Here is a 22720-nt window from a genome sequence, read left to right on the forward strand (position 1 = left end):
CTTAACTGTGGACACTGGACATTATGACAAGAACCTGAAGAACTCACCTTATTTAAAAATCCTTTCAAGACATGAGAGGCCTTGACAGAAAGGAATCTCGGGATTCGGATTGGCTTTTCAAGGATAACTGTTAAAATGAGATTTTTAAGGAAGGACAAGTTATTCTCGGGATACCCTGGGATGCTAAAAAGCACCACGATCATTCATCAGCAAGCTTGGGGCAGACAATTAATTCAGACCTTTGGCCATTCAATGGGACGAAGGAGTGCAGCAATTGTTCAAACTTGATGAAAAAGGAAGGGCAAAGACACAGGATACAAAGAGTAATTGAAGGGCAGAAGGAGGACCACAGAAAGGGGCTATCAGGGGAAAGTGCTGTGTCCTAGACATAGGAAAACCACAGAAAAAGGGCTGCCCCAAATGGAGACATGAATCAGAGAAATCGGGACAGAGGGATTTGTTTGATCAAGTAAACTGGAATCAAGGGAAGGAAACTGCAGAGCAGAGTCAGGAACGGGAGAGAAAAGTCTGGATTTACCGTGTTTCCCCGAATATAAGACAGTGTCTTATATTATTTTTTGCTCCCAAAGATGCGCTATGTCTTATTTTCAGGGGATGTCTTATTTTTCTGTGTTCTGTTCGTCAGGCATGCTTCCAAACAAAAACTTTGCTATGTCTTACTTTCGGGGGATGCCTTATATTTCGCACTTCAGCAAAACCTCTACTATGTCTTATTTTTCGGGGATGTCTTATATTAGGGGAAACAGGGTATATACCACCTTCCTCTTTGTTTAAACAAAGGGTTTTACAAGCTCCTTTCCCTTCCTCTCCCCACAATAGACACCTTGTGAGGTAGGTGGGGCTTACAGAGAACTCTGACTGGCCCAAAATCATCCACCAGGCATCATGTTTAGGAGTGGGGAAACAAATCCAGTTCACCAGATGAGAGTCCACCGTTCATGAGGAGGACTGGGGAATCAAACTCGGTTCTCCAGATCAGAGTCCACCGTTCTCAACCACTAAACCACGTGAGCAGTGGACTCTTATACAGACGGAAGAACTGAATACATATAATGAGAATTACCTTGGAAGAGGTAATCTTCAGTATTCATATCTGGATTGTCAGTAATAATATCAAAGGGAGATCTTCCTGCCATCATTTCAAACATCAGGACGCCAAGGGCCCACCAGTCCACGCTGAACCCTGTGAAGGACAGCAGCATTTGAGAAATACCCTTTCAAGTGACAGGTTTCTGAATTCCACATGGTCGCTGCTTCTGGTATCTGCTGAGAGACTGCTCCGAACTGCAGAGCAAAAATGGCGAGAGCGTTTTGCAGACTGGAATGCTAATGAATTTATTCAGTCATGCTTGGGATGTTACTGAACATTATTGTGCCTGTTGTTTCAAAACGAGTGAAGGAAAAGCAGCGCACAGGTTGTCTTTAGGATTACTGGATACGCAATAATGCCAAACATAAACAGCAACGCTTAATTCTGTGGGTGCTTAGCAGTGTTTATGTACCTTTGTTCAGATTTCTAAACTTCCTGTGTTCAGACACTTGAGCGTGGCCTGCACAGTGGTTTTTTTATCTATGCTCTCTGCTATAAATACAAAAGGATGAGATAACAACAGAACCATAACACGGACAATTATGCCGGCTGGTGAAACATTAGAGCTTTATCTCCGTGCAATTAATTCCGTGGAATTAATTGCTTTGGGATTGTGCAGAGGCATCGTAAGATGAATGGGCTCAGACACATTCTTGCAAGCTCAATCTATCAATGGACCTAGGTATCTAGATACGTGGCCAGATATCAGAAGGTTCTTCGAGAGCAACACAAGTAATTCTTCTGCATTGCTCTGAAGCACACAATAACAATGGAGCTACGCAGAGAACTGCCGTGGGTCAATCTTGCCATTCATCGCAAAAACAAAACAATAAAATAATAAACCTTTTTGTCAGAAAAGCAAAACCCGTGACACACAAACCACGCAGCTAATCTGTTCTCTACTTAATGGCAGCAAGTGTCTAAAGAGGAAGCACATCAATAGCGGCTTGAAATTAGATTTCTAATGACTCTCTGCAATTAAATCATTACACGCGCTATGTACCAACTCACCATACTCTTCTCCTCGTAGGATCTCTGGAGCAATATAATTTGGTGTTCCACAGAAAGTGCTTGTAGTGTCTCCGGGGCCCAATCCTTCCTACAAGAGAAACCAACACAGTCCAAATGTGAAAGATAAGAACACAAGAAAGAGCCTGATGGATCAGACCAGAGTCCATCTAGTCCTGCACTCTGCTACTCGCAGGGGCCCACCAGGTGCCTTTGGGAGCTCACATGCAGGAGGTGAAAGCAATGGCCTTCTGCTGCTGCTGCTCCCGAGCACCTGGTCTGCTAAGGCATTTGCAGTCTCAGATCAAAGAGGATCAAGATTGACAACCATAGATCGACTTCTCCTCCATAAATCTGTCCAAGCCCCTTTTAAAGCTATCCAAGTTAGTGGCCATCACTAACCTAATAAACATGGCCTTTCTCTTATGAGACTCAGAAGTTTAAAATGTTTACCAACATTCCATAACTGGCTGAAGCTGATACCTCCCCCCCCCCCACCCCAAAATGATCAATGCTGCATCTGAAGTAGCAATGGAGTGCAAGTATGGTTGGTGCAGCAACTTCATTTACTTAGCATTACATGAGAAGAAATCCAGCTGTGACTATGTTCTTTGGGGCCGAACCAATACTGTCGTTTGCTCCTAACAGGTAACTGATGTTCTTTGAGTTCACAGTCACACACACAACAAGGGAAACCAATGCATACTTATTTTGAAGGCTTGTCGTGGGATTTTCCAGATCTAGCACATTTTTTAATCCTGTCCTGCCACTTCCAGTTCCTTCAACCCTTCCTCATTTATCCTCACAAACACTATGTGAAGGAAGTTAGACTGAGAGAAAGTTTGGCTCAGTCTAACCTACTTCAATCAATAGCGAAGGCCACTCAGAAAACTTCATGGCAGAGTGGGGGTTTAAATAGGTATCAGCTTCCACTCGGTTTCTGGGTGATGTCTTTTGTTAGCAGATCCTGATCCAGGATGTCACCAAATTTTTGGAAATAGCAGTCTCCAGATGGGTTCTAGTTTGATGGGAAAGATACATGTGAGTACTGTACTATTCTTTCTTGCTTTGTGTTCTATTTGATTGGTGTCACGCTCAAGATCTTGGGTCAAATGAGCTTAATAATAAAAGAAAGGGGATTTGAGCCCACGTCTCCAAGGTTCTAGTCTGCGACACTAATGACTGTACCACTCGCCCCCCGCCCCCCTTCCTCTTATTTTGTGACTTCCTCCAATAGTCCCTTTATGCCAAGTAGGTAGAGCACATACTACCCAGTTTCTTCTGGAGGAAGAGGAAGAAGAAGAGGAGGAGTTTGGATTTATACCCCACTTTTATCTCTTGGAAGGAGACTCAAGGTGGCTTACAAGCTCCTTTCCCTTCCTCTCCCCACAACAGACACCTTGTCAGGCAGGTGGGGCTGAGAAAGTTCTGAAGAACTGTGACTAGCTCAAGGTCACCCAGCAGGAATGTAGGAGTGTGAAAACACATCTGGTTCACCAGATAAGCCTTCGCCACTCAGGTGGAGGAGTGGAGAATCAAAACCCAGTTCTCCAGATTGGAATCCACCTGCTCTTAACCACTACACCACGCTAGCTCTCATGGAGACTGTGCATATCTACTTAAAGCGAGAAATCTTCTGCATTTCAGAGAAGCGTGACGTATCCCTGCGCAGATGACCGTTAGAAAGACCACCTTGTGGTTCTGAAAAAGATTTCATGCTTACCCTGCATGTTTTCCAGATGTGGGGCTGCACTGAAGTTACAAGGAAGACCAAACAAGAGAGTGAGGGAATGTTTTAAGGTGCCAGCAATGTACACTTCACAGCATTCCAATTAAACGATTCTGCTGCAGTAAATCTGAGTTTCTATTTAATCAGATTCTGAGCCTTGAAGTATAGCACTGCGGAAGAGCAAGAGCGTGCTCTGAATGCAAAGAGTAAAACTTACCTTGCACATGCCGTAATCTGTTAGTTTGATGTGACCCTCCGCATCCAGGAGAACGTTATCTAATTTTAAATCTCTGTAGATTATGCCTCTTTCGTGCAGGAAGTTTAGAGCAATACAGATTTCAGCAGCATAAAACCTTAAATGAGAAGATTTCACACATTAAGAGCAGCGTAATCGAATGACAGTGGGTTCCACTTTCTTTAAGGAAGCAAACCCCAAATGCAATCTGGACACTGTAACGAATAATGACCCTGATCGTGTTTCATTCACACATGACGAGAATTTGAACATCATGAGCGCAGTACAGCTAGATCAGGGGTCTGCAACCTGTGGCTCTCCAGATGTTCATGGACTACAATTGGCCATGGTGGCAGGAGCTGATGGGATTTGTAGTCCATGAACATCTGGAGAGCCTCAGGTTGCAGGCCCCAAGCTAGATACTGCAACTGAAATCCCAATTTTGCTAGATGCTTTTTATCAAACCCACAACACATGCTGTCATGATTCTGGGGCAATTATTTTATACAAGAAAACTGACCCCTCGTGGCCTCTCAGTGCCCACCTTTGCCTGTCAAGATGGCAACAGTATTACATTAGGAACCCCAAAGAAGCTCGGTGGAAAATTATAGGGGTAGCACAACAGTAGGGATCAAGGGACCACATCCAAATTAGTCCTGAGAAATCAGCATTTATGACTATGGCAGGCTCTGTACAGTGCCCAAGCAAAAATATCTGCAGATAGATACAGATAACCTTTCATGCCATAAGTTACAAAGATTTAAAACAAAATACAAAAATTAAAAGATAAAGTACAAAGCAAAATTAAGATCATTTGTTTATGACCAGTGCATAAAAACCTGGCCGTTTGCTCTAGTGCACCTCTGGATTCATTGTTTAACAGAGCAGTTCTCAACCTGTGGGTCGTGACCCCTTTGGGGGTCGAACGACCCTTTCACAGGGGTCGCCTAAGACCATCGGAAAACACACATTTCCGATGGTCTTACGAACCAAGACACAAATAATTTTATGGTTGGGGGTCACCACAACATGAGGAACTGTATTAAAGGGTCGCGGCATTAGGAAGGTTGAGAACCACTGGTTCAACAAATACATAGTCTTCTGCTGGTCTGTCCATGTTGGAAGGTTGAAAGAAACTATGTTCTGGCCTTGTTATGGACAATAATATAGCACATGGTGTACAGTCTCTGTAGTTTTCAAAGTGCAGATGCAAAAATATTCACTATGAGCTGTTTTGGAGCTTCTTCCATCCCTCAAAGCGGAAGGAAGCACATTGCATCTGGCCAAACTGATGGAACATCCAGATCGGAAAGAACGAACAAGTATCTGACCATGCCTAGGCGGCCGTAAGGGATGCCAAGGGGAGAGGGATATCTGTATCTAAAACTTCAACTGACCTAAACTGGGAGAAGCAATTTGCAGGCGATGGCAAAAGAAAACACCATTTTATTGGCTGGTGGTGGGTTTTTTTTTCATACCTGGCATGTTCTTCCGGGAGTTTTCTTTGCCGTTGCATATGAAACATGAGGTCGCCCCCATTCACGTACTCTATAACAAGAAATAACCTGAAAATGTAACATGCAAGTTCTTATTATTTGGCTGGAGAAAGTTGCCCACCTGATTCACATTTACAGGACGCATATAACATTCAAAAGCCGCTGCAACACAGGATTTTTTAAAAAGCCTTGCTAGTTTGGCGATTTTTAATAAACCCGGGTTGGGGAAAATAACACGGGCAGACTCATTTGGGGGACAGGATCTGTGCGAAGTCCCCTCCCCCATTTTTAAAGCATCCTACTGTGCAGAAGACGCCTAACAGCATCAGAGGATATCTTCCTTCTGCTCCCAGTCTTTCATATCCAACTTTTGTAGGATACGTTGCGCAGGCGTTCCCAACAGGAGTCCGGTATGTCAAAACAGGCAGCGGTTTCAGCAGCGTTCAGTAACTCCTTTTGAAATAATGAATTCCCGAACTGAGCAAAGGTTAAGTGAGGTAGCGGAACTAATGGCAGCATGACCAGTTTTATGCAAAGGATATTACACTTTACAAGAAGATTTAATCTCAGGGAAATTGGGATCTATACGCCACCGCCGCAGCCATCCAGACCCGCAAGGCAGGAAGATGATTCGTGTTCTTTTGCATCAACTGATTTTGCAGAGGCGCCAGGTGCCGTGTGTCCCCTCCGTGTGCTTGAGGGGTCCCTATTCTTCTCTCCAAAATAGTAGGCAATGCAACGTAAATTTCGTTGTGCATGCACAATGACAATTTTTTTAAAATGCTTAACGGTGAGTTCAGTGTAATCGATAAAGGCTACACCTAGGTGAGTACATAAGAAACAGTCGCCCCCCCCCTCCCCCGCCAAACACACCCATTTTGGGCTTTTAAAATGTACCAAGGTGTTCTTCTGAAGCACATGAATGCAGAGATATGCTCTGCCCTTGCTCCAACCTGGTGGAACTCTGTTGAGCAAAGTCCAATTGGCCATGCTGACAGAGGCTGATGGGAATTGTAGTTCCTGAACATCTGGAGAGCCGCAGGTTCCCTACCCCTGACCTATGGGAATGCACCCATCTAGGCTTATTAAGCTGACTTGTGTATTTTAATGTTATTGTGATTTTAAACTGAATGTTTAAATTGTGTTGTGCCTTTTTAAGTGCTGTAACCCACTAGGCCTTTTAAAGTATTGTAACCCACCAGAGCCTGCTGGGGGAGGGTGGGCTGGAAATAAAATTTTATTTATTATTCAATTCTGTTTAATATCACGGCTGCCCGTTCTTTAGCTGGCTGTTGGCATTTCATTACAATCTGCGCCTCACCCAGAGTCCTAGGATGTTGTTATGTACCTGTGTACTATTCATGTGCATCCCAGCAGGGTGTCCTTTTGAATCTGACAGATGTTGATTCTGTCAATTTGACAGATGTTTCAATTAGGTTGTCCCACAGTCACCGAATCTCGCTTTTCAAATCGTGGTATTTAGTGACTTTCTCATGTTCTTTTTCAATGACCCTGCTGCCACCAAGCACTGTAATGTCGACAATGGCCACTTTCTTGTCCTTCATTACAGTGATGTCCGATGCACCAACACTTTGTCCCTTTGGGTTCAAAAGTTCTACAAGATCTTGACCTTCTCATTTTTTGTGTGACTTCCTCTGGACCATATTTCCCTGGTTTTTAGCCATCCTGATGATAAATTCTTGCATACGTTTTAGTGGATCATCTTGGTCATCGAGTTGTGCCTCTGTTTGTACTCAGTCTGGGCAATCTTTTGGCAGCAGCTGAATACACGAGCTACGTTTTCGTTGGCTTCCTTGCACAATCTGCACTTTGCATCATCTGAGGATTTTTCGATTCAGAGCAACGCTCTATTTGGACTGGCAAACTGCAGAGCCATGTAGATATCTAGGGGAAGCTGTGACTTAGCAACAGCACATGTGTCTTGCGCACCAAAAGTTCTAGGCTCAGGTCCTAGGACAGTGGTGGCGAACCTTTGGCACTCCAGATGTTATGGACTACAATTCCCATCAGCCCCTACAATTGGCCATGCTGGCAGGGGCTGATGGGAATTGTAGTCCATAACATCTGGAGTGCCAAAGGTTCGCCACCACGGTCCTAGGACCACCAGCAGAACCGCTGGTATTGATAAAGACCTCTCTCTGCCTGAAGCCGTGGAGAACAGCTGCCCAGGAAATGTGTACAGTATGGAGTAGGATCAGTCAGTGGTCTGGTTGGGGGTAAGGCAGCATATATATCCATTGCAGGGCCATTAACCTACATATGGGCTTCTGTAGCACTGACCCAAGAACTCAGTCAGTCTTCTCAGCACAGCCTATGAACTCCTGCTGCAAAACTGTAGCTTGTTCCCACAGCCACTTATCTTGGGGGTAACAGCTCCTTACGTTAACGTCACTTCCGACCAAACCCCGACTGAAAACAGCACTGATACACAACCCCAGCTATTTACAGAAGAACTTCCCGCTAAGATGCCTCCAGCAACACAAAAAAGACACAACCTTCCTTCCTATTTGAAAAATGTGCCCTTTGCTGAGGTCTATGCGCCCACGCCTCTTCCACAGAATCTCAAGGTGATACCATTTTAACGCTGCATTTCCACATCCATGGCAACAAGTTTTAAACATTTATGAGAATGCTCTGTAGCTACACAACGCTTTTGCTGCGCAATCTGGTTCCTTCTCTTTAAGCTCCAGTTTGACAGCTGAAGGCAATTATATTATCAGCCTTGGATAGCTGGTGGCCACTCCAAGACACTTCTATTACCTGAGTAGAGGGTTGACAAAACTTTGCCGTTCAAACCTAGACTTTGCATTTTTGCAGTCAGCTGACCAAAAGCAGCCTGGGGGAACTGAAAAAGTATTCTTCCAGTCAAACTTGCAAATGGAATTACAAAAAAAATCAAAAATCTCTGCCCAGAAATTTGCTCCACCCAAGTCAGGGCCCTTCCACACATGCAGAATAATGCACTTTCAATCCACTTTCAATGCATCTTGCAGCTGGATTTTACTGTGGGGGATAGCAAAATCCACTTACAAACAATTGTGAAAGTGGATTGAAAATGCATTATTCTGCATGTGCAGAAGGGGCCTAAGTGAGGCATGTGAAACATCTCTTGTGCAGAAGGGGCCTAAGTGACGCATGTGAAACATCTCTTGTGCAGAAGGGGCCTAAGTGACGCATGTGAAACATAGGCCATCTCTTCAGGATTTAGACAGGAAAAAAGGTTTTCAGGACACCTAAGCCCAATGTTCAGGCAAGAAAGAAGAACTGGTTGAATGGCCAATTAAGAAGATAACCACTTCTTCGGGTTTCTTGAAGCGTCTAAAATTGAGGCACAGCCTTTTTAGATAAGCAAAAGAACCTGAAGGGGAAGCGGAAATTTCAGTCTGAATAGGCAAGGTTACTCCTTACTTGCTTTACACAATTAACATCCAAAAGATGTCACGTCAAACTTAAAAGACTTCTGTCCCTTCTACTACACCGAGCACAGTTACCACTCACAACTTACACAGCACAGCAGACATTTCAAGAAAACATGGGGCGTTTAAACCACGCACAGTGGCGTAGGAGGTTAAGAGCTCATGTATCTAATCTGGAGGAACCGGGTTTGATTCCCAGCTCTGCCGCCTGAGCTGTGGAGGCTTATCTGGGGAGTTCAGATTAGCCTGTACACTCCCACACACGCCAGCTGGGTGACCTTGGGCTAGTCACAGCTTCTCAGAGCTCTCTCAGCCCCACCTACCTCACAGGGTGTTTGTTGTGAGGGGGGAAGGGCAAGGAGATTGTAAGCCCCTTTGAGTCTCCTGCAGGAGAGAAAGGGGGATATAAATCCAAACTCTACTCTTCTTCTTATACAGATACATTTATACTGTGCCATCTTAGGCAGATCTACTCAATGGGGCCTACTCCCATGAAACCGTCGTAAGGATTGTGCTGTTATTGACTTTTAGGACTTACATATCTTTAGTAGGTATAAGAGGGATGAGAGAAAAAAACACAAGACTTTGTTATCTTGGGATTTTGGTTGGTTCCCAGGAATAGAGAATTGTGGGGAATGCAGATACTTTAAAAGTTGCAGAACTTACTTGTGGAGATTACAGGTAGAAAGATGATAGAAAGGCTGCTTCCATAGTCATAAATGCAACGTTATGTACAACCGAAAGGCATGTCGGTAGATATAAAGCCAGTGAGTTAAGTGAACATCACTTTGTAGAGGAAAAAAAACACTTAAGAAAATTGGCAATGGTAGTTTACCTAACAAAAAGTTCTACTTGAATGTTCTAAGTACCACAAATCTTAAAATAAAAAGAAAGTATTTCAGCTGACGCAGAGAAGAAGAAAAAAAATCCAACAGTACTTGAAAGTGGCTCAGTATTTATTAAATGTACTCCCCAAAGAGACAAAACTGTTTTATCAATCTGTGCCACGCATAAAGATGCCAGGCTGATGAAAGGATAAAAGAAACCATGAATAAATAAAAAGCCCCACGCCAACACCAGTGCCAAAACGCTTTCTAGAAGAGGAATAACTAAGAAGGGTCCTTTTAATTGTCCAAATTCATATCCTCTTAAGCAGACATGTTACGTGGTATGCTCGGTTTTGAAGTCTTCCTTTTCCCAACCAAGTAATTAGGCTACAGCTAGCTTTTGCGATATCGGAAATCTGGCCGGGCTTGTGGACATTGTGGTGAAAGTAAGGCTGATCAGACGCTGGCAGCTTTTAGTCAAGATTATCATGGGGGGAGGGGGGGGAAGAAGAGGACTGTCATATATGGATCACCAATACTGAAGTTACTTCAGTTGAGAAATCGCCCTTCGTTAGTGTATTGTCGAAGGCTTTCACAGCTGGATTCAACTGGTTGTTGTGGGTTTTCCAGGTGGTGTGGCCGTGGTCTGGTAGATCTTGTTCCTAACGTTTCACCTGCATCCGTGGCTGGCATCTTCTAAAGATACCAGCCACGGATGCAGGTGAACATTAGGAACAAGATCTACCAGACCACGGCCATACAGCCCAGAAAACCCACAACCACCCTTCATTACTTTCGCTCTTCAGACAGGCAGTTCCTGTCTCGTGGTCCTGCCGATGCCAAACTTGAAGCCCAGACTCCTTAATGGTCCAGACTTTTTCTTTGATAGCCCTGAAACCTGAAAGACATTTCACAGATGGAGGTTTTGCCCATGACCCTTCAATTACGTCTGTCTTTTTGACCAGTTGCAACTGTATCACAGAATCACAACTGCATTTCATGAGCAGCAGTGGCGTAATGGTTAAGAGCAGGTGCACTTTAATCTGGAGAACTGGGTTTGATTCCCTGCTCTGCCACTTGAGCTGTGGAAGCTTATCTGGGGAACCAGATTAGCTTGTGCACTCTAACACGCGCCAGCTGGGCTAGTCACAGCTCTACGGAGCTCTCTCAGCCCCACCCACCTCACAAGGTGCTTGCGTGGGGGGGGCGGAGGGAAAGGAGCCCTCTGAGTCTCCTACAGCAGAGAAGGAGGGGTATAAATCCAAACTCTTCTTCTTCTTCAAAAACCACCAAACAAGCAGCATTGTATAAAAGTCCTATATTATTTCTAGGATTTAGTACAGAACTGAAAAGGTTACTTGATCCTGGTACCTGCCGCGAGTTCTACAAACTCCTGCTGAGATGCTTCCTAGCTGTGGCTGCTCCCCACATAGATGGCCCAGTTACTCAACCGCAGAGCCCAAGCAGAGAGGAATGAACCAAGAGAAAACTTATGATGACATGGTCCAAACTGATCTGAATTAAAGACCTCCACAGCACACTGCAGCCGGCTCCAGCCTTGAAACTCCAGCACTGAATGAGAATGACAGCACAGACTCATTTTCTCAAATCCAATGGGTCCCAGACGAAGAACCATTAACTGGGGCACCCCGAACACAAGCTCAGCAAAGTGCAACCCCTGTAAAGGTAGGCATGGATCTCTTATAAAACAGAACTGGAGCTGGCAGAGAAAGAAGTGCTTAATATGACTGGCCGAGGAGTATTTGCAACCTTTCACACTCTGACAAACATATCACTTCACAAGAGATAAGGATGTTTTGCCCACTTACCGGCTTGTCGTTTGAAAGCAGGAATGTAAACCGACTAGGAATGGGTTACTGGATGCCTGTTCAAACACATGTTTTTCCGTCTGCACCCAATCAATATCCTAAAACAGAGTAATTTGAAGAGTCACAACGGCTGCAGAACAAACTGCCGTGGGCAATGCCGAAAGTCACAACACGTTTATTCTCCCTTGCTCACACATCCATCACTGTCCTGCAGCTCGCCGTTCTTTTGGAATTTGTATCGAGAAGCGACACTCGTTGTTCTCAGGAAGATATAATTCCGATGCAGATGTAACGATCACCAAAACTAGACTGCTGCCCCGCACAACCACCTAAGACACCACCTGGAATTGTGAGCCAACATGGTGTTGTGGTTAAGAGCGGCAGACTCTAATCTGGTGAACTGGGTTGGTTTCCCCACCCCTACACAAGAAGCCTGCTGGGTGACCTTGGGATAGTCAAAGTTCTCTCAGAACTCTCCCAGCTCCACTGACCTCACAAGGTGTCTGGGGAGGGGAAGGAGCTTGTAAGCCCCTTTGAGGCACCTTATGGGTGAGAAAAGAGGAGCATAAATCTAAAATCATGTTCTTCTGGTTAAAGGAAACTTCCCACTCTACTCTAGAATGGTGACAAAACCCAAGTTACAGTTAATTTATCAACATTAAACCTTAATCTCAGTGTATCTACATTCCATTGCAAGCACCGGGTCTTTCCTTTTTATGGAAGGAAAACTTTGTGGGGAGAAACACTCTTGACTCGCTACGACAATCGAATCACCCATTTACCTAAACTTTATTCAGAAAATGTATATGCAACTTCTCCAGATACCTATTCCAGATGGCTCCCAAAGTATGATAAAGTCATAAAACTTGCACAAAAATCATTAACAATTACTACTGACATTGCTTTGAGAGTGTTTGAAGTGCTGAACCTTTCGTTATTTGGCCATAGCTATCTTCAGAGATTAAAATTGTGGCATTAATTAGCACCACCAGTCTCCATCCAGCCAAAAATCGGCCATTTCTCAGCGTGGTGATTAAGTTTTCCATGTGACCAAAAAGGCAAACATTTTTCCCATACTTGTTACATCTGTATCTTGATGTTCTTCCAAGCAACTCCAAGGATACAAGCCATTCCCTTACAACTAACCCTGCCCTAGGCCTGCCGAGTTTCAGAGAGACCACTACTTGCTTTAACCTTACCAAACTAGCGACAACTGCAAATATGCCAGGTTTGACACAACCATCGAGTTAACTATACAAAAGTTTACTCCCCCCACTCAAATACGTGATAAGCCACTGAACCGGACTCTTACCTCATCATCGTGGACTAATTCTTTCTTCACTACTTTCATGGCATAAATCTGGTCATTCTTTTTTAACCGTACTAAAAGAACTTTGGCATAGCTTCCCCGTCCAATGACTCTGATCAGGTCGAAGTCCTGCAGGCCAAGACCCTGAGAGATCTTAATTCCGTCCATTCCATCAATAACAGGCTTGAGATCCTGTACGGGCAGGCAAGCAGGTAAGGCGTGACGTAGCTCTTTCAGTGAGAAGCAAAAGAGTCGATGCAGCCACAACAGGTCCTGCCTCCACCCAGAAGCGGGAGGTTTGTGAAAAGTCATCCTTTCCTTCTCAGCTTATCCTCCTACCAATCACTTTTTGCAGTAGCACTTGGCACAAGGAAAGGGTCTTGGGTCTTGTGCATTTAACAGTGAAATTCTGACAAGTCACCAGCCAGGGTCATCTCTAAACCATAGTCATCCTACTATTCTTTTGCCACTTATCTCTAACCTGACTATCAAAACTAGCATGTGCCTTCCACATGGACAGCGTCTATTTTTGTTTGACTTCACGGTGCTGTCGCTTTAGCCAGTAACCACGCATTTAAGGACTCCTGAGCTAAGACTGACTGCTATTATGAAGAGATGGAACAGAGCTTAAAGATTCCAGTGAACAAGACGACCAACATCCTCAGGATGTAATGTTTAAACTGAGTAACTAGGGAAACTGAGGACAGTGGGGTGCTGTGTGGTTTCCGGGCTGTATGGCCGTGTTCTAGCAGCATCTCTCCTGATGTTTTGCCTGAATCTGTGGCTGGCATGAACACGGCCATACAGCCCGGAAACCACATAGCACCCCAGTGATTCCAGCCGTGAAAGCCTTCGACAAACCGGGGACAGTCAGAGGATTTGGGCAGTGGCAACGTATGCCAAGGTCTGTGAATCTTCCTAGCATCACCACCACTCATTTGTTCCAGGGCGCTTAATATGAGTTAAGTGACTATTAAGTGACTATATAGTGATTAGGAGCAGCAGTGGCGTAGTGGTTAAGAGCAGGTGTACTCTAATCTGGAGGAACCGGGTTTGATTCCCTGCTCTGCCGCCTGAGCAGTGGAGGCTTATCTGGGGAATTCAGATTAGCCTGTACATTCCAACGCATGCCAGCTGGGTGGCCTTGGGCTAGTCACAGTTCTTCAGAGCTCTCTCAGCCCCACCTACCTCACAGGGTGTTTGTTGTGAAGGAGGGGAGGGAGGGAAAGGAGATTGTAAGCCCCTTTGAGTCTCCTATAGGAGAGACAGGGGGGATATAAACCCAACTCTTCTTCTTCTGATTTGCTAACACACTTCAGCACATGAGTTAGTACACAGAGAGCTCCAAACCAAACCACACGTGGACAAAAAAGCAGGACAATCTGCCGAAGTGCAGGAGGCACTCATGGGAGCATTATTAGGGCTGGCAGCAACTGCGACGAGGTACGACAGGACATGCAAGGCACGGCTTTGGGAAGGGCTTTGTTTATTCAAGAGTCTCCTGACATCTTTTTCTTCTTTAAAAGTAATTGTTTCAAAAGCCCTTCAAGGTTATTTAAAGCGGTTCAGGATTTATCTGAGTAGCGCTTGGGGGAAAGTCAGCCCGGTTTGCCGAGATGCCCTCTACAAAAGAGACTTACAATGGTCTACATTCATCTCCCCAGGGGCTCGCGGTAATTGAGTTTATAGTTTTTTATCTGCAAAATTCCTGTGTCACTAGCTTTCGGTGATGGAAAGGCAAACAAAATTTTGTCAATGGAGGGGAAGTTAATGGTTGTTTGATATGTATCGTATATTATACGTTACCAAGGAAGACAGTGATGAAACCTTATGCCATTGTAGTTCAGGGGAACCAAGAAGTCTACCTCAGTTGATGAACCAGCAACACAAATTATTATTAATTACTGAAATATTAAGAAGGGATCCTCCAGAAAGCACAAGGGATAGATCAAGAGGTATGCCGGTATCATGGCACTGGTGGAAATCATCCTTTCTCTCCACATAAATTATCTCTGTAACATAGCTCTAAGTAAAGGCATACAAGTTTATTAATCTTAAAATAAAAACGAGCAGGTAATGGCAACTGGTCAAAACTTACCTCAGAATCGTCTTTAATATTGTCGTGCTTCCGGGCTGAAGGAATATAGGGCACTGTAGGACAAAATGGAGAAAGCAGAATAGGGCAACCAATGTGTTATCTTGCGGAAGAGAAACAGAAGCGGCCTTGGTACTATGCCTTTCTCCATTAAAGGCCTAAATAGAGATCTGGGCTGTGTTTTGTCAATGGCAACCCCATATTCTAAACGTTCACCTATGGAAGTTTCAGAAGCAGTTCTTGACAAAGCATATTCGGGGGAAGGGGGAGAATTCTGCTATTCAAAGTAAAAAAAAAAACCCTTGAGGACAGAGAGGTGCTTTGGGCTCTGGCCACAGCGTTTTCCCTTCCTGCATGTAGCTGACAAGCCTCTTAAAGGAGAACACCATTGACATACTACTTTAAACCAAAAGAACACAGTTAAAATAAAAAAACATCACCCCCTGACTAAAAACAGCAACAAAACCTCAGGATGGCCAGATCTAGTGTGGAAAATCAGCCGGAAACAGAACACTTTGGGTTTCTCTTTGAAGGCCCAGGAAAAAGTGCACAGTTTGGCAGCGAATCGTCCCGTATCCCACAGTAGTTCCTCCCACAGATGTTCTCACAGATGTTGTAGGACTTCACAAGCAGGGGCTCACTGGGAGATGCGAACAGCTGACAGGGCTGCTTAGGAGGCGCTGCCAGTCAATAGACTAACATGAGCGAGGAAACCGTGCTCCTGTCTGTCACCATGGGGGGCGGCGTGGGTGGGGGGGAGGCAGTAAGAGAGAACAGCAACTGCAGCAGTGGCAGAAAGCTTGGACATTTTCTAGGGCGTTTCTCCAGAAGAGGAGAAAGGCTTTTACTTCTACAGAATCAAAACCCCACCAGTCAGACAGAGCTCTGCAAGTTTTTCAAGGGCATTCACAATTGGTTTTATGCACCGTTGGAGTCCGGAACTGCTTTGGGAACTGGCGCGGCTCAGTAACAAATGCAAAAAGCACAGCAACCAACAGGTCGGGCTGGCGTCTGCAGGACCTGAGTTCATTCACCATTTGAAGCAAACAATACTCACTTCCATCGTTTTCTTCTGTGGGGATGTCAACTTCATCATTCTTATCGTCTAATTGAGGTTCCTGGGAAGGCATCACAGAATCCTGTAAGGATATATACCACTGAAAAAATATTTCAGCTCTTAACACCAATGATGAGTTCTCTTTAATTTTGGCACACTCCCTGAATGACTATCTTGCCAGCTAACTAGAAGAAGGAGAAGAAGAGTTTGGATTTATATCCCCCCTTTCTCTCCTGCAGGAGACTCAAAGGGGCTGACAATCTCCTTGCCCTTCCCCCCTCACAACAAACACCCCGTGAGGTAGGTGGGGCTGAGAGAGCTCCGAGAAGCTGTGACTAGCCCAAGGTCACCCAGCTGGCGTGTATGGGAGTGTACAGGCTAATCTGAATTCCCCAGATAAGCCTCCACAGCTCAGGCGGCAGAGCTGGGAATCAAACCCAGTTCCTCCAGATTAGATACACGAGCTCTTAACCTCCTACGCCACTGCTGCTCCTAGACTATAGTTAACATACACCCCTAACTGCTCAACCCGGCGCAAAACAAGTTTTATTGCCTAAGAATTCCCCTCTGAAAGAGAGACACATTTTGATCTACCTGAAATATAAACTCAAATGGAATGAAAGATTTCTACAGTTTTGTCAAAGGCTTTCACGGCCAGATTCAACTGGCTGTTGTGGGTTTTCGGGCTGTGTGTCACCCATTGTCTTGGGCTACAGTTGCCTTGTGGGAGCTACAGTTGCCTTGTGGGAGACGGCAGTAACTACACACAGCTAGGGAAAAACAACTGTAGATCTTAGTTGATGAGAGCTTGAGAACAATGAGCTTTAACTCTGCAAGTTCATCAAGGCGAGGATGAGCAACTGGTAGCCCACACAGCACCTGTAAATCTCCGAAATGTATAGGTGCCACCTACAGACTTCAATGTATAGGTGTCACCTACAGACTTCAATGTATAGGTGTCACCTACAATGTATAGGTGTCACCTACAGGCTTCAAAAACCACATGGATGCTGAGAAATTCTCAAATACGACTGTGAAAATTTTAAGATTTGAAACCAGTAAATCAGAAGCCTGTATGATTTCTTGGGGATACTTCACAAAAGGTAATTTTCTACAAACAGCACTTCTGGGTAGGAAAGCCATTTGGGTTCTGACTATAATGCATTTTATTGTGCGTCCACGTTTTCCATTCTGCAGCTACTTCAGCCTCTCTTGCTCTCTCCTTACGATACACTGTAGTTTGTGAAGTAAGAACCATCAGTGACCCTAATAGGACTTTTTCAGAGGTAGAGTCGATGTTAGAATATGTTGTACTTCAGAAAGTGCATCTCCTCCCAAGTCAACCGAACAACTTGATGCATTAAGCTGCTTTTGTAAGACAGTCAAGTATTTAAGAACGGATGTGAAGATCCAAATGCACACCTATTGAAAAGAAGAGTCCAGAATCCCTATGACACATTTTCACCTCCCACTGAAAGCAATGGGCAACGTCTGCATTATAACTTTTCAAACAATACAGGAAGGCATTAGTTTCTAGGCAGTCGTTAAGACTTTTGAATAGTAGGGACAAGCATGGAGTTCAAACACATCACACAATTGTTCCTCGTAATGTTATGTTTTACAATGCTATGTTTATAGTTGTAAGGCTATGTTTATGATGTCATGCTTATGATGTTTATAATGCTATGTTTATTGATCCTATGTTTATTGATGCCATGTTCATTTATGGTTGTTGTACTATGTTATTATATTGTTGTGCACCACCCTGAGCCTCTCAGGGGAGGGCGGTATATAAATTAAATATATAATACAATACAAAGGTTAGAATTTTGCAGTTCATGCTGGAATTCTGTCTCATAAAACTCTAGACAGAGTGGGGCAGTCAAAAACTGGATTCTACAATACTGTACAATACTCATTTTTGAATATTTGGATAGGAAAGATCCTGCCTGTCTAACATTATTTTAAAGAATTATTTTCAGGTACAGAAAAGCCCTGTTCTGTATTTCACTAATAGCACATAAGTGGGGATGACTGAAGCCGTAATCAAATATCGTGTCACAATCTAAAAACCTCTATGAATGTCACTATTCTCTGCACAAAAATGCAAATACTGTTCAAGGCTTCGATAACTAGGTTTTATAGTGCACTTTTATTTTAGGTTTTATACTGCCCTCTTTTTTTTACTGTAAATCTGAGATTCTATGACTGTGGAGTTCAGGTGATAATAGTATGCTTGTTGATGCTTTTATTGTGATTTTGTTCGGCTATAATATCCAGCTCTGGTGCATTTTAAAAACAGGAACGCCTGATACAAGCATCTTCAATTCAATAAAACTGTGTCTTTCTTTTCAAGACAGATGTACTTCTAGGACTCTCATTCACGGTAACACAGATTACTTCTCATCCCACCTCCTCCTGAGAAACAGGCTGGGGGGAGGGGGACACACGAGGCTAGAATATTAGCTCACGTTCAAGCTAACGAACCACGTGCCTGTTCGATCTTCACAGAGCAACAAGGAGATTTTTTTTCAAGCAAAAACCCCACAGAAGCCTTCAGGGTTTTTGTGCAGGAGTGAAAAACTTACCATATGCCTTTTGCAGGTCAGTGGGACAAGTACGTGACAGCGTTTATGGACCAACAACTTGCAGTTGATACACTTGTAGCCTTGCCTTCCGAGACCCCATATCCTTTCGCTGCACTGGCCGCAGTATGCTCTCTTGGAAAGAGACAAAAAATACGCATCACTTTTCAAGCTGCAGCCAGCTTGTAGCCTCCGAGTCAACGGAAGAAGTCTTCAAAAGCATTTGACACATTCAGAAAGGCAGCTTACAAGAAGTCACTCAATTTCTACAGGGACTGTGCATTTGTTCCTTGCAATATTAGGTTTAAAATTACAGGCAGAAAAGTTCCAACTGGATATTAGGGGGGAAAATTCAGTCAGAGTTGTGCAACGGTGGAATCAGCTACGGTGGAATCAGGGGGGGGGGGTTAGTATCCCCTCACTTTCTTCAAGCAACAGCTGGATGAACACTCACCTGGGAGAGGTAAGCCAGAGGTTTGGGCTGAGTTGCCACCAATGTGCGCCTCTACCTCACACTACCAGCAGATGCCTGGAGGTGTAGGAATTGTGAACTGGGTGAACTGAGGCAGTTTTGGGGTGGATGACGGCTGAGAAGTTGAAATTTAATCCTAATAAAATGGAAGAACTACTGGTGGTGGGGTGGGAAGGTCTGACCCAAGAATGGGGATCTCCATTGTTGTACTGCCCCTAAAGAAGCAGGTTTGTAGATTGGGGGTGCTGATGGACCCAGGCCTCCTACTGGATAAACAAATGGTAGTGTTGGCCAGGGGTGCTTCCACCAGCTCTGGTTAGTGAGGCAGCTGCAACTTGGGCATGAAAGATCTTGCCACTGTGTTGCATGTCCTGGTGACATCTAGACTAGATTACCAATATGTGCACTATATGGGGCTGTCCTTGAAGACTGTCTGGAAACTGTAGTTGGTACAGAATGCTTCAGCCAAAACATTGACTGGAGTAGATCACAAGGGGGCACATCACTTGTGTTTTGTTACATCTATGCTGCCTCCCAGGTTGCTCTTGGAGCCAATTCAAGGTGCTGGTATTGGTCTTTAAAGGCCTATAGTACTGTTTGAGGGCAGCTCAGCTTAAGGGCCACCTTCTCCCATATAAACCAACCCATCCATTCCAGTCTTGTTCAGAGGACTTGCTTGAGGTGTTCCCATCATCCGAGGCTAGACACGTAGCAACCCATGAAAAGGACTACTTGATCGTGACACCAACATGATGGAATTCTCTTCTCACCCCTCTCCCTCTGCCAATGCCTTCCACAAGCAGGTAGAGATTATGGTTTGTTTGGCATACTCCAACTCAAACAGCTTAATGCCTCGATCTTCACTACCATGGGGACCCTCTTTCGGCAGAAAGGCGGCACAAAGACAAACAAATACAATATTTCCATTTAAAAATAACTGTTTATTTCTATTTAAAATAACAGTCTTTATGAAGGACTAGTCCCCCTTGTTATTCCATTATCGTCGCGAGAACCATTTTGGTGGTTATACTTCGAAGATATACCTTAAATACATACACCGCTATTGTATTTGCCAAGCATACAGAGACAAAAAGGGAAGGCATATTGCATTCACAGGCGAAAATAAAGCTAGCGACCACTAAGGAGGCACTCCAGAGGGAGGGAGAGCGGTTTTCCTATCGTGAAAAGAATGAGAGGCGTGCCCCGAGGACTGGGGTGGGGGAATTGCAAGAAGCTGGAGTAGTCTGGAGCATCTTCCCTTGGAGCAAAGATTCTTTTCAGGTCAATGGAACAAGGCAATGACATCCCACTGCTGGATAGCCAGACGCTCAAAGCAATTTTAAAAAAATCTATACAGAGTTATGATTATAAACTAAGGACAGGGTGCGTGAGCTGTTCACAACGGCTAAAAGGATTTCCCCTCTCCCCACAGCTTTTATTTTCCCCCTCGCCCTTCCTGTGCTCCGAGAGATAACATTTCACCTTGGTTTAATTGGTATGATTAAAAGCTAAAGCTCAACAACACAGAAGAATGAATAGCTCATTAGGAGGGGGGAAAAATATCCATCACCGAGGTGCAGGCGTTTGCCAAGCAGAAACGGCAGCTCCTCAACCGAAGCTGAGCCTGGAGAAGCAACAAGCGGCATTTTGATCTCGCTGCACATCAAACAGCGCCGGAGAATTCCCCACGGCCCTGCATCGGGAATCAAAGGGGTGTGATCGGGACCGAGTTCCTCGGCTTAACAGGGCCACGGGAAATAAACACGGCGCTCGTGATGTTAACAAATCCCCAGAGAACATCTTTAACGAATCCGACCTGCCTGTCGGATTCGTTAAAGGGTCTGGGAGACCCGAATCGCCCCGAACCCCATTCGGCTGCCTTGGCCCGAGACAGAACTCACTCGCCGGTTTTCAAGATGAAGCCTGGAGGTGAAGCAGGGGGGGCCCCCCGATGCCGTGGAGCTTCAAAGAGAAAATTGTCTTCTAAAGGCTTCTTACCAACATATCTGGCCTTCGACAACAACCAAAAAGGAGAAATGGCACATTCTCTTGTGTTAATTAGCAGTCAGCAATCCAGTGATCAAGAAGCAGAACTTCCCGAGGCCAAAATATTCACATCCCATGCTTTTCAAACGCAGAAGCATTAGTCTGGTCAGGTTTTGGGCTCCCAGCAAAAATAAAACGGGTCCTCTGGAGGACAAATGTTAACTAGCAACTGTTAACTAGCCTAAGAAAGGCACCAAATGAGTTGGTAAAAGTCCTATTAGCCTCTTGCCTATCTTCTGCTCGTCTCCCAGTCAATTGAAACGCACAGTCAGGCCATGTGTTCAGCCTGAGCATGCTTTGTATCTGCCGTAGACCGGCCCTCAGGAGCCAATAGACAGTCCGGACACAGTGATTCAGCGGGTGCAGGGGTTTAATGAGTACACAAGGATAGGGACAGAGACAGTGACCTGCACACTGAAACACAATGTTGTTGCCACAAGATAGCTCAGCTGCCACCACTCTTTTATAGCCAGTCTCCCATTCCTTAGTGCAGTAACCCCTTGCAGTTGGGTTACTTTAGTCTGGCTCCTGTGAGGACTTCGCATCCAAGTCAGCTCACCCCATGGCTGCTAACCTGCTGTAACCCAGCAAAGCAGTCTCTTCCTTTGTTGCTCCTTGGGCTCTGGAGACGGGGGGGTGTGTGCATGCGTGCGTGCGTGCGTGCGACGTGGCTGGCAGGGTCCCTTCTAGCTCATTTTGAAGAGGCTGAAGAGCCTCAGAGCTAGACCCTGGCTGGGGAATCTCAGAGCTTGGACCTGGCTGTGGATCCCAGTTTGCATGCCCTGCCGGAGCCTCTGGACCTGGTCCTGCAGGGACTAATGACTAGTCAGGCTCTGCATTGGCAGGTGGTGTCTGGGGATCTGGAACCAAAACTGCCTCCTCTCCATCTGAGTCTTCCTCCCAGAGGTCCCCAGCTAGACCAGGCTGAGCCATAACACTATCCCACTAGAATGGAACTCCAATAATCCATCCCAGCCCAACAGCACTGTTTTTGGCAACCCCCCCTTTCCCCTCCCCAAGAGAGAAACCAAACATACCCCAACACACCCCTCTTAGTAATATACATTTAATCACTATAGCAACTCACATCTTCCCTGAAAGAATCATCTTGGTAGAAAACACAGCTAAGGTCTAGCAGAAACGGTTTTGCAAACTGCAAAAAAAAAAAAAACCCACAAGGAACTCGCTTCAAAATTCAAACGTTCGCTGTGGCATCGGAACAGTCCTCCGTTTTAAAAGCCTCCAAATATATCCGTCATCGCTTGGCTAATTCAGAGAGCTTCTTTCCAAAGAGTTCCACAAACTTTGCTAGTCTTGTTGCTGGAAATGAGGCCCCTCCTTCCAGTTTGATCCTCCTCTAGGAAAAAGCCAGTCAACAGGATATTTCACCTGGAACCACAACTCAAGCTTGAAACACAAACAAGTGTTCTCGTAGCCCAAATGGTCTAAAAGATCCCCATTTTTAAAAATCCAGCTCAATCTTC

General features: G+C 44.9%; 1 protein-coding gene across 5 annotated transcripts in view; it reads right to left on the reverse strand.

Annotated features, from left to right (window-relative positions):
* Positions 1-22720, reverse strand: part of PRKCZ (protein kinase C zeta) — a 97688-nt gene that overhangs the window by 8234 nt on the left and 66734 nt on the right. For 4 of the 5 annotated variants that reach the window (XM_048518864.1, XM_048518863.1, XM_048518865.1 and 1 more), the window contains 10 exons: positions 18722-18853; positions 16134-16215; positions 15080-15132; positions 12985-13173; positions 11673-11770; positions 5562-5648; positions 4066-4201; positions 2123-2210; positions 1085-1204; positions 48-127 (listed from right to left, as the gene is read on the reverse strand). In XM_048518864.1, coding sequence (XP_048374821.1) covers positions 48-127; positions 1085-1204; positions 2123-2210; positions 4066-4201; positions 5562-5648; positions 11673-11770; positions 12985-13173; positions 15080-15132; positions 16134-16215; positions 18722-18853 — 1065 coding nt within the window. The remainder of the gene's footprint in view (positions 1-47; positions 128-1084; positions 1205-2122; positions 2211-4065; positions 4202-5561; positions 5649-11672; positions 11771-12984; positions 13174-15079; positions 15133-16133; positions 16216-18721; positions 18854-22720) is intronic. The other variant, XM_048518866.1, reaches the window with a different exon arrangement.

Source organism: Sphaerodactylus townsendi, linkage group LG16 (genome assembly GCF_021028975.2).
Source record: "Sphaerodactylus townsendi isolate TG3544 linkage group LG16, MPM_Stown_v2.3, whole genome shotgun sequence".
Classification (NCBI taxonomy): Eukaryota; Metazoa; Chordata; class Lepidosauria; order Squamata; family Sphaerodactylidae; genus Sphaerodactylus; species Sphaerodactylus townsendi.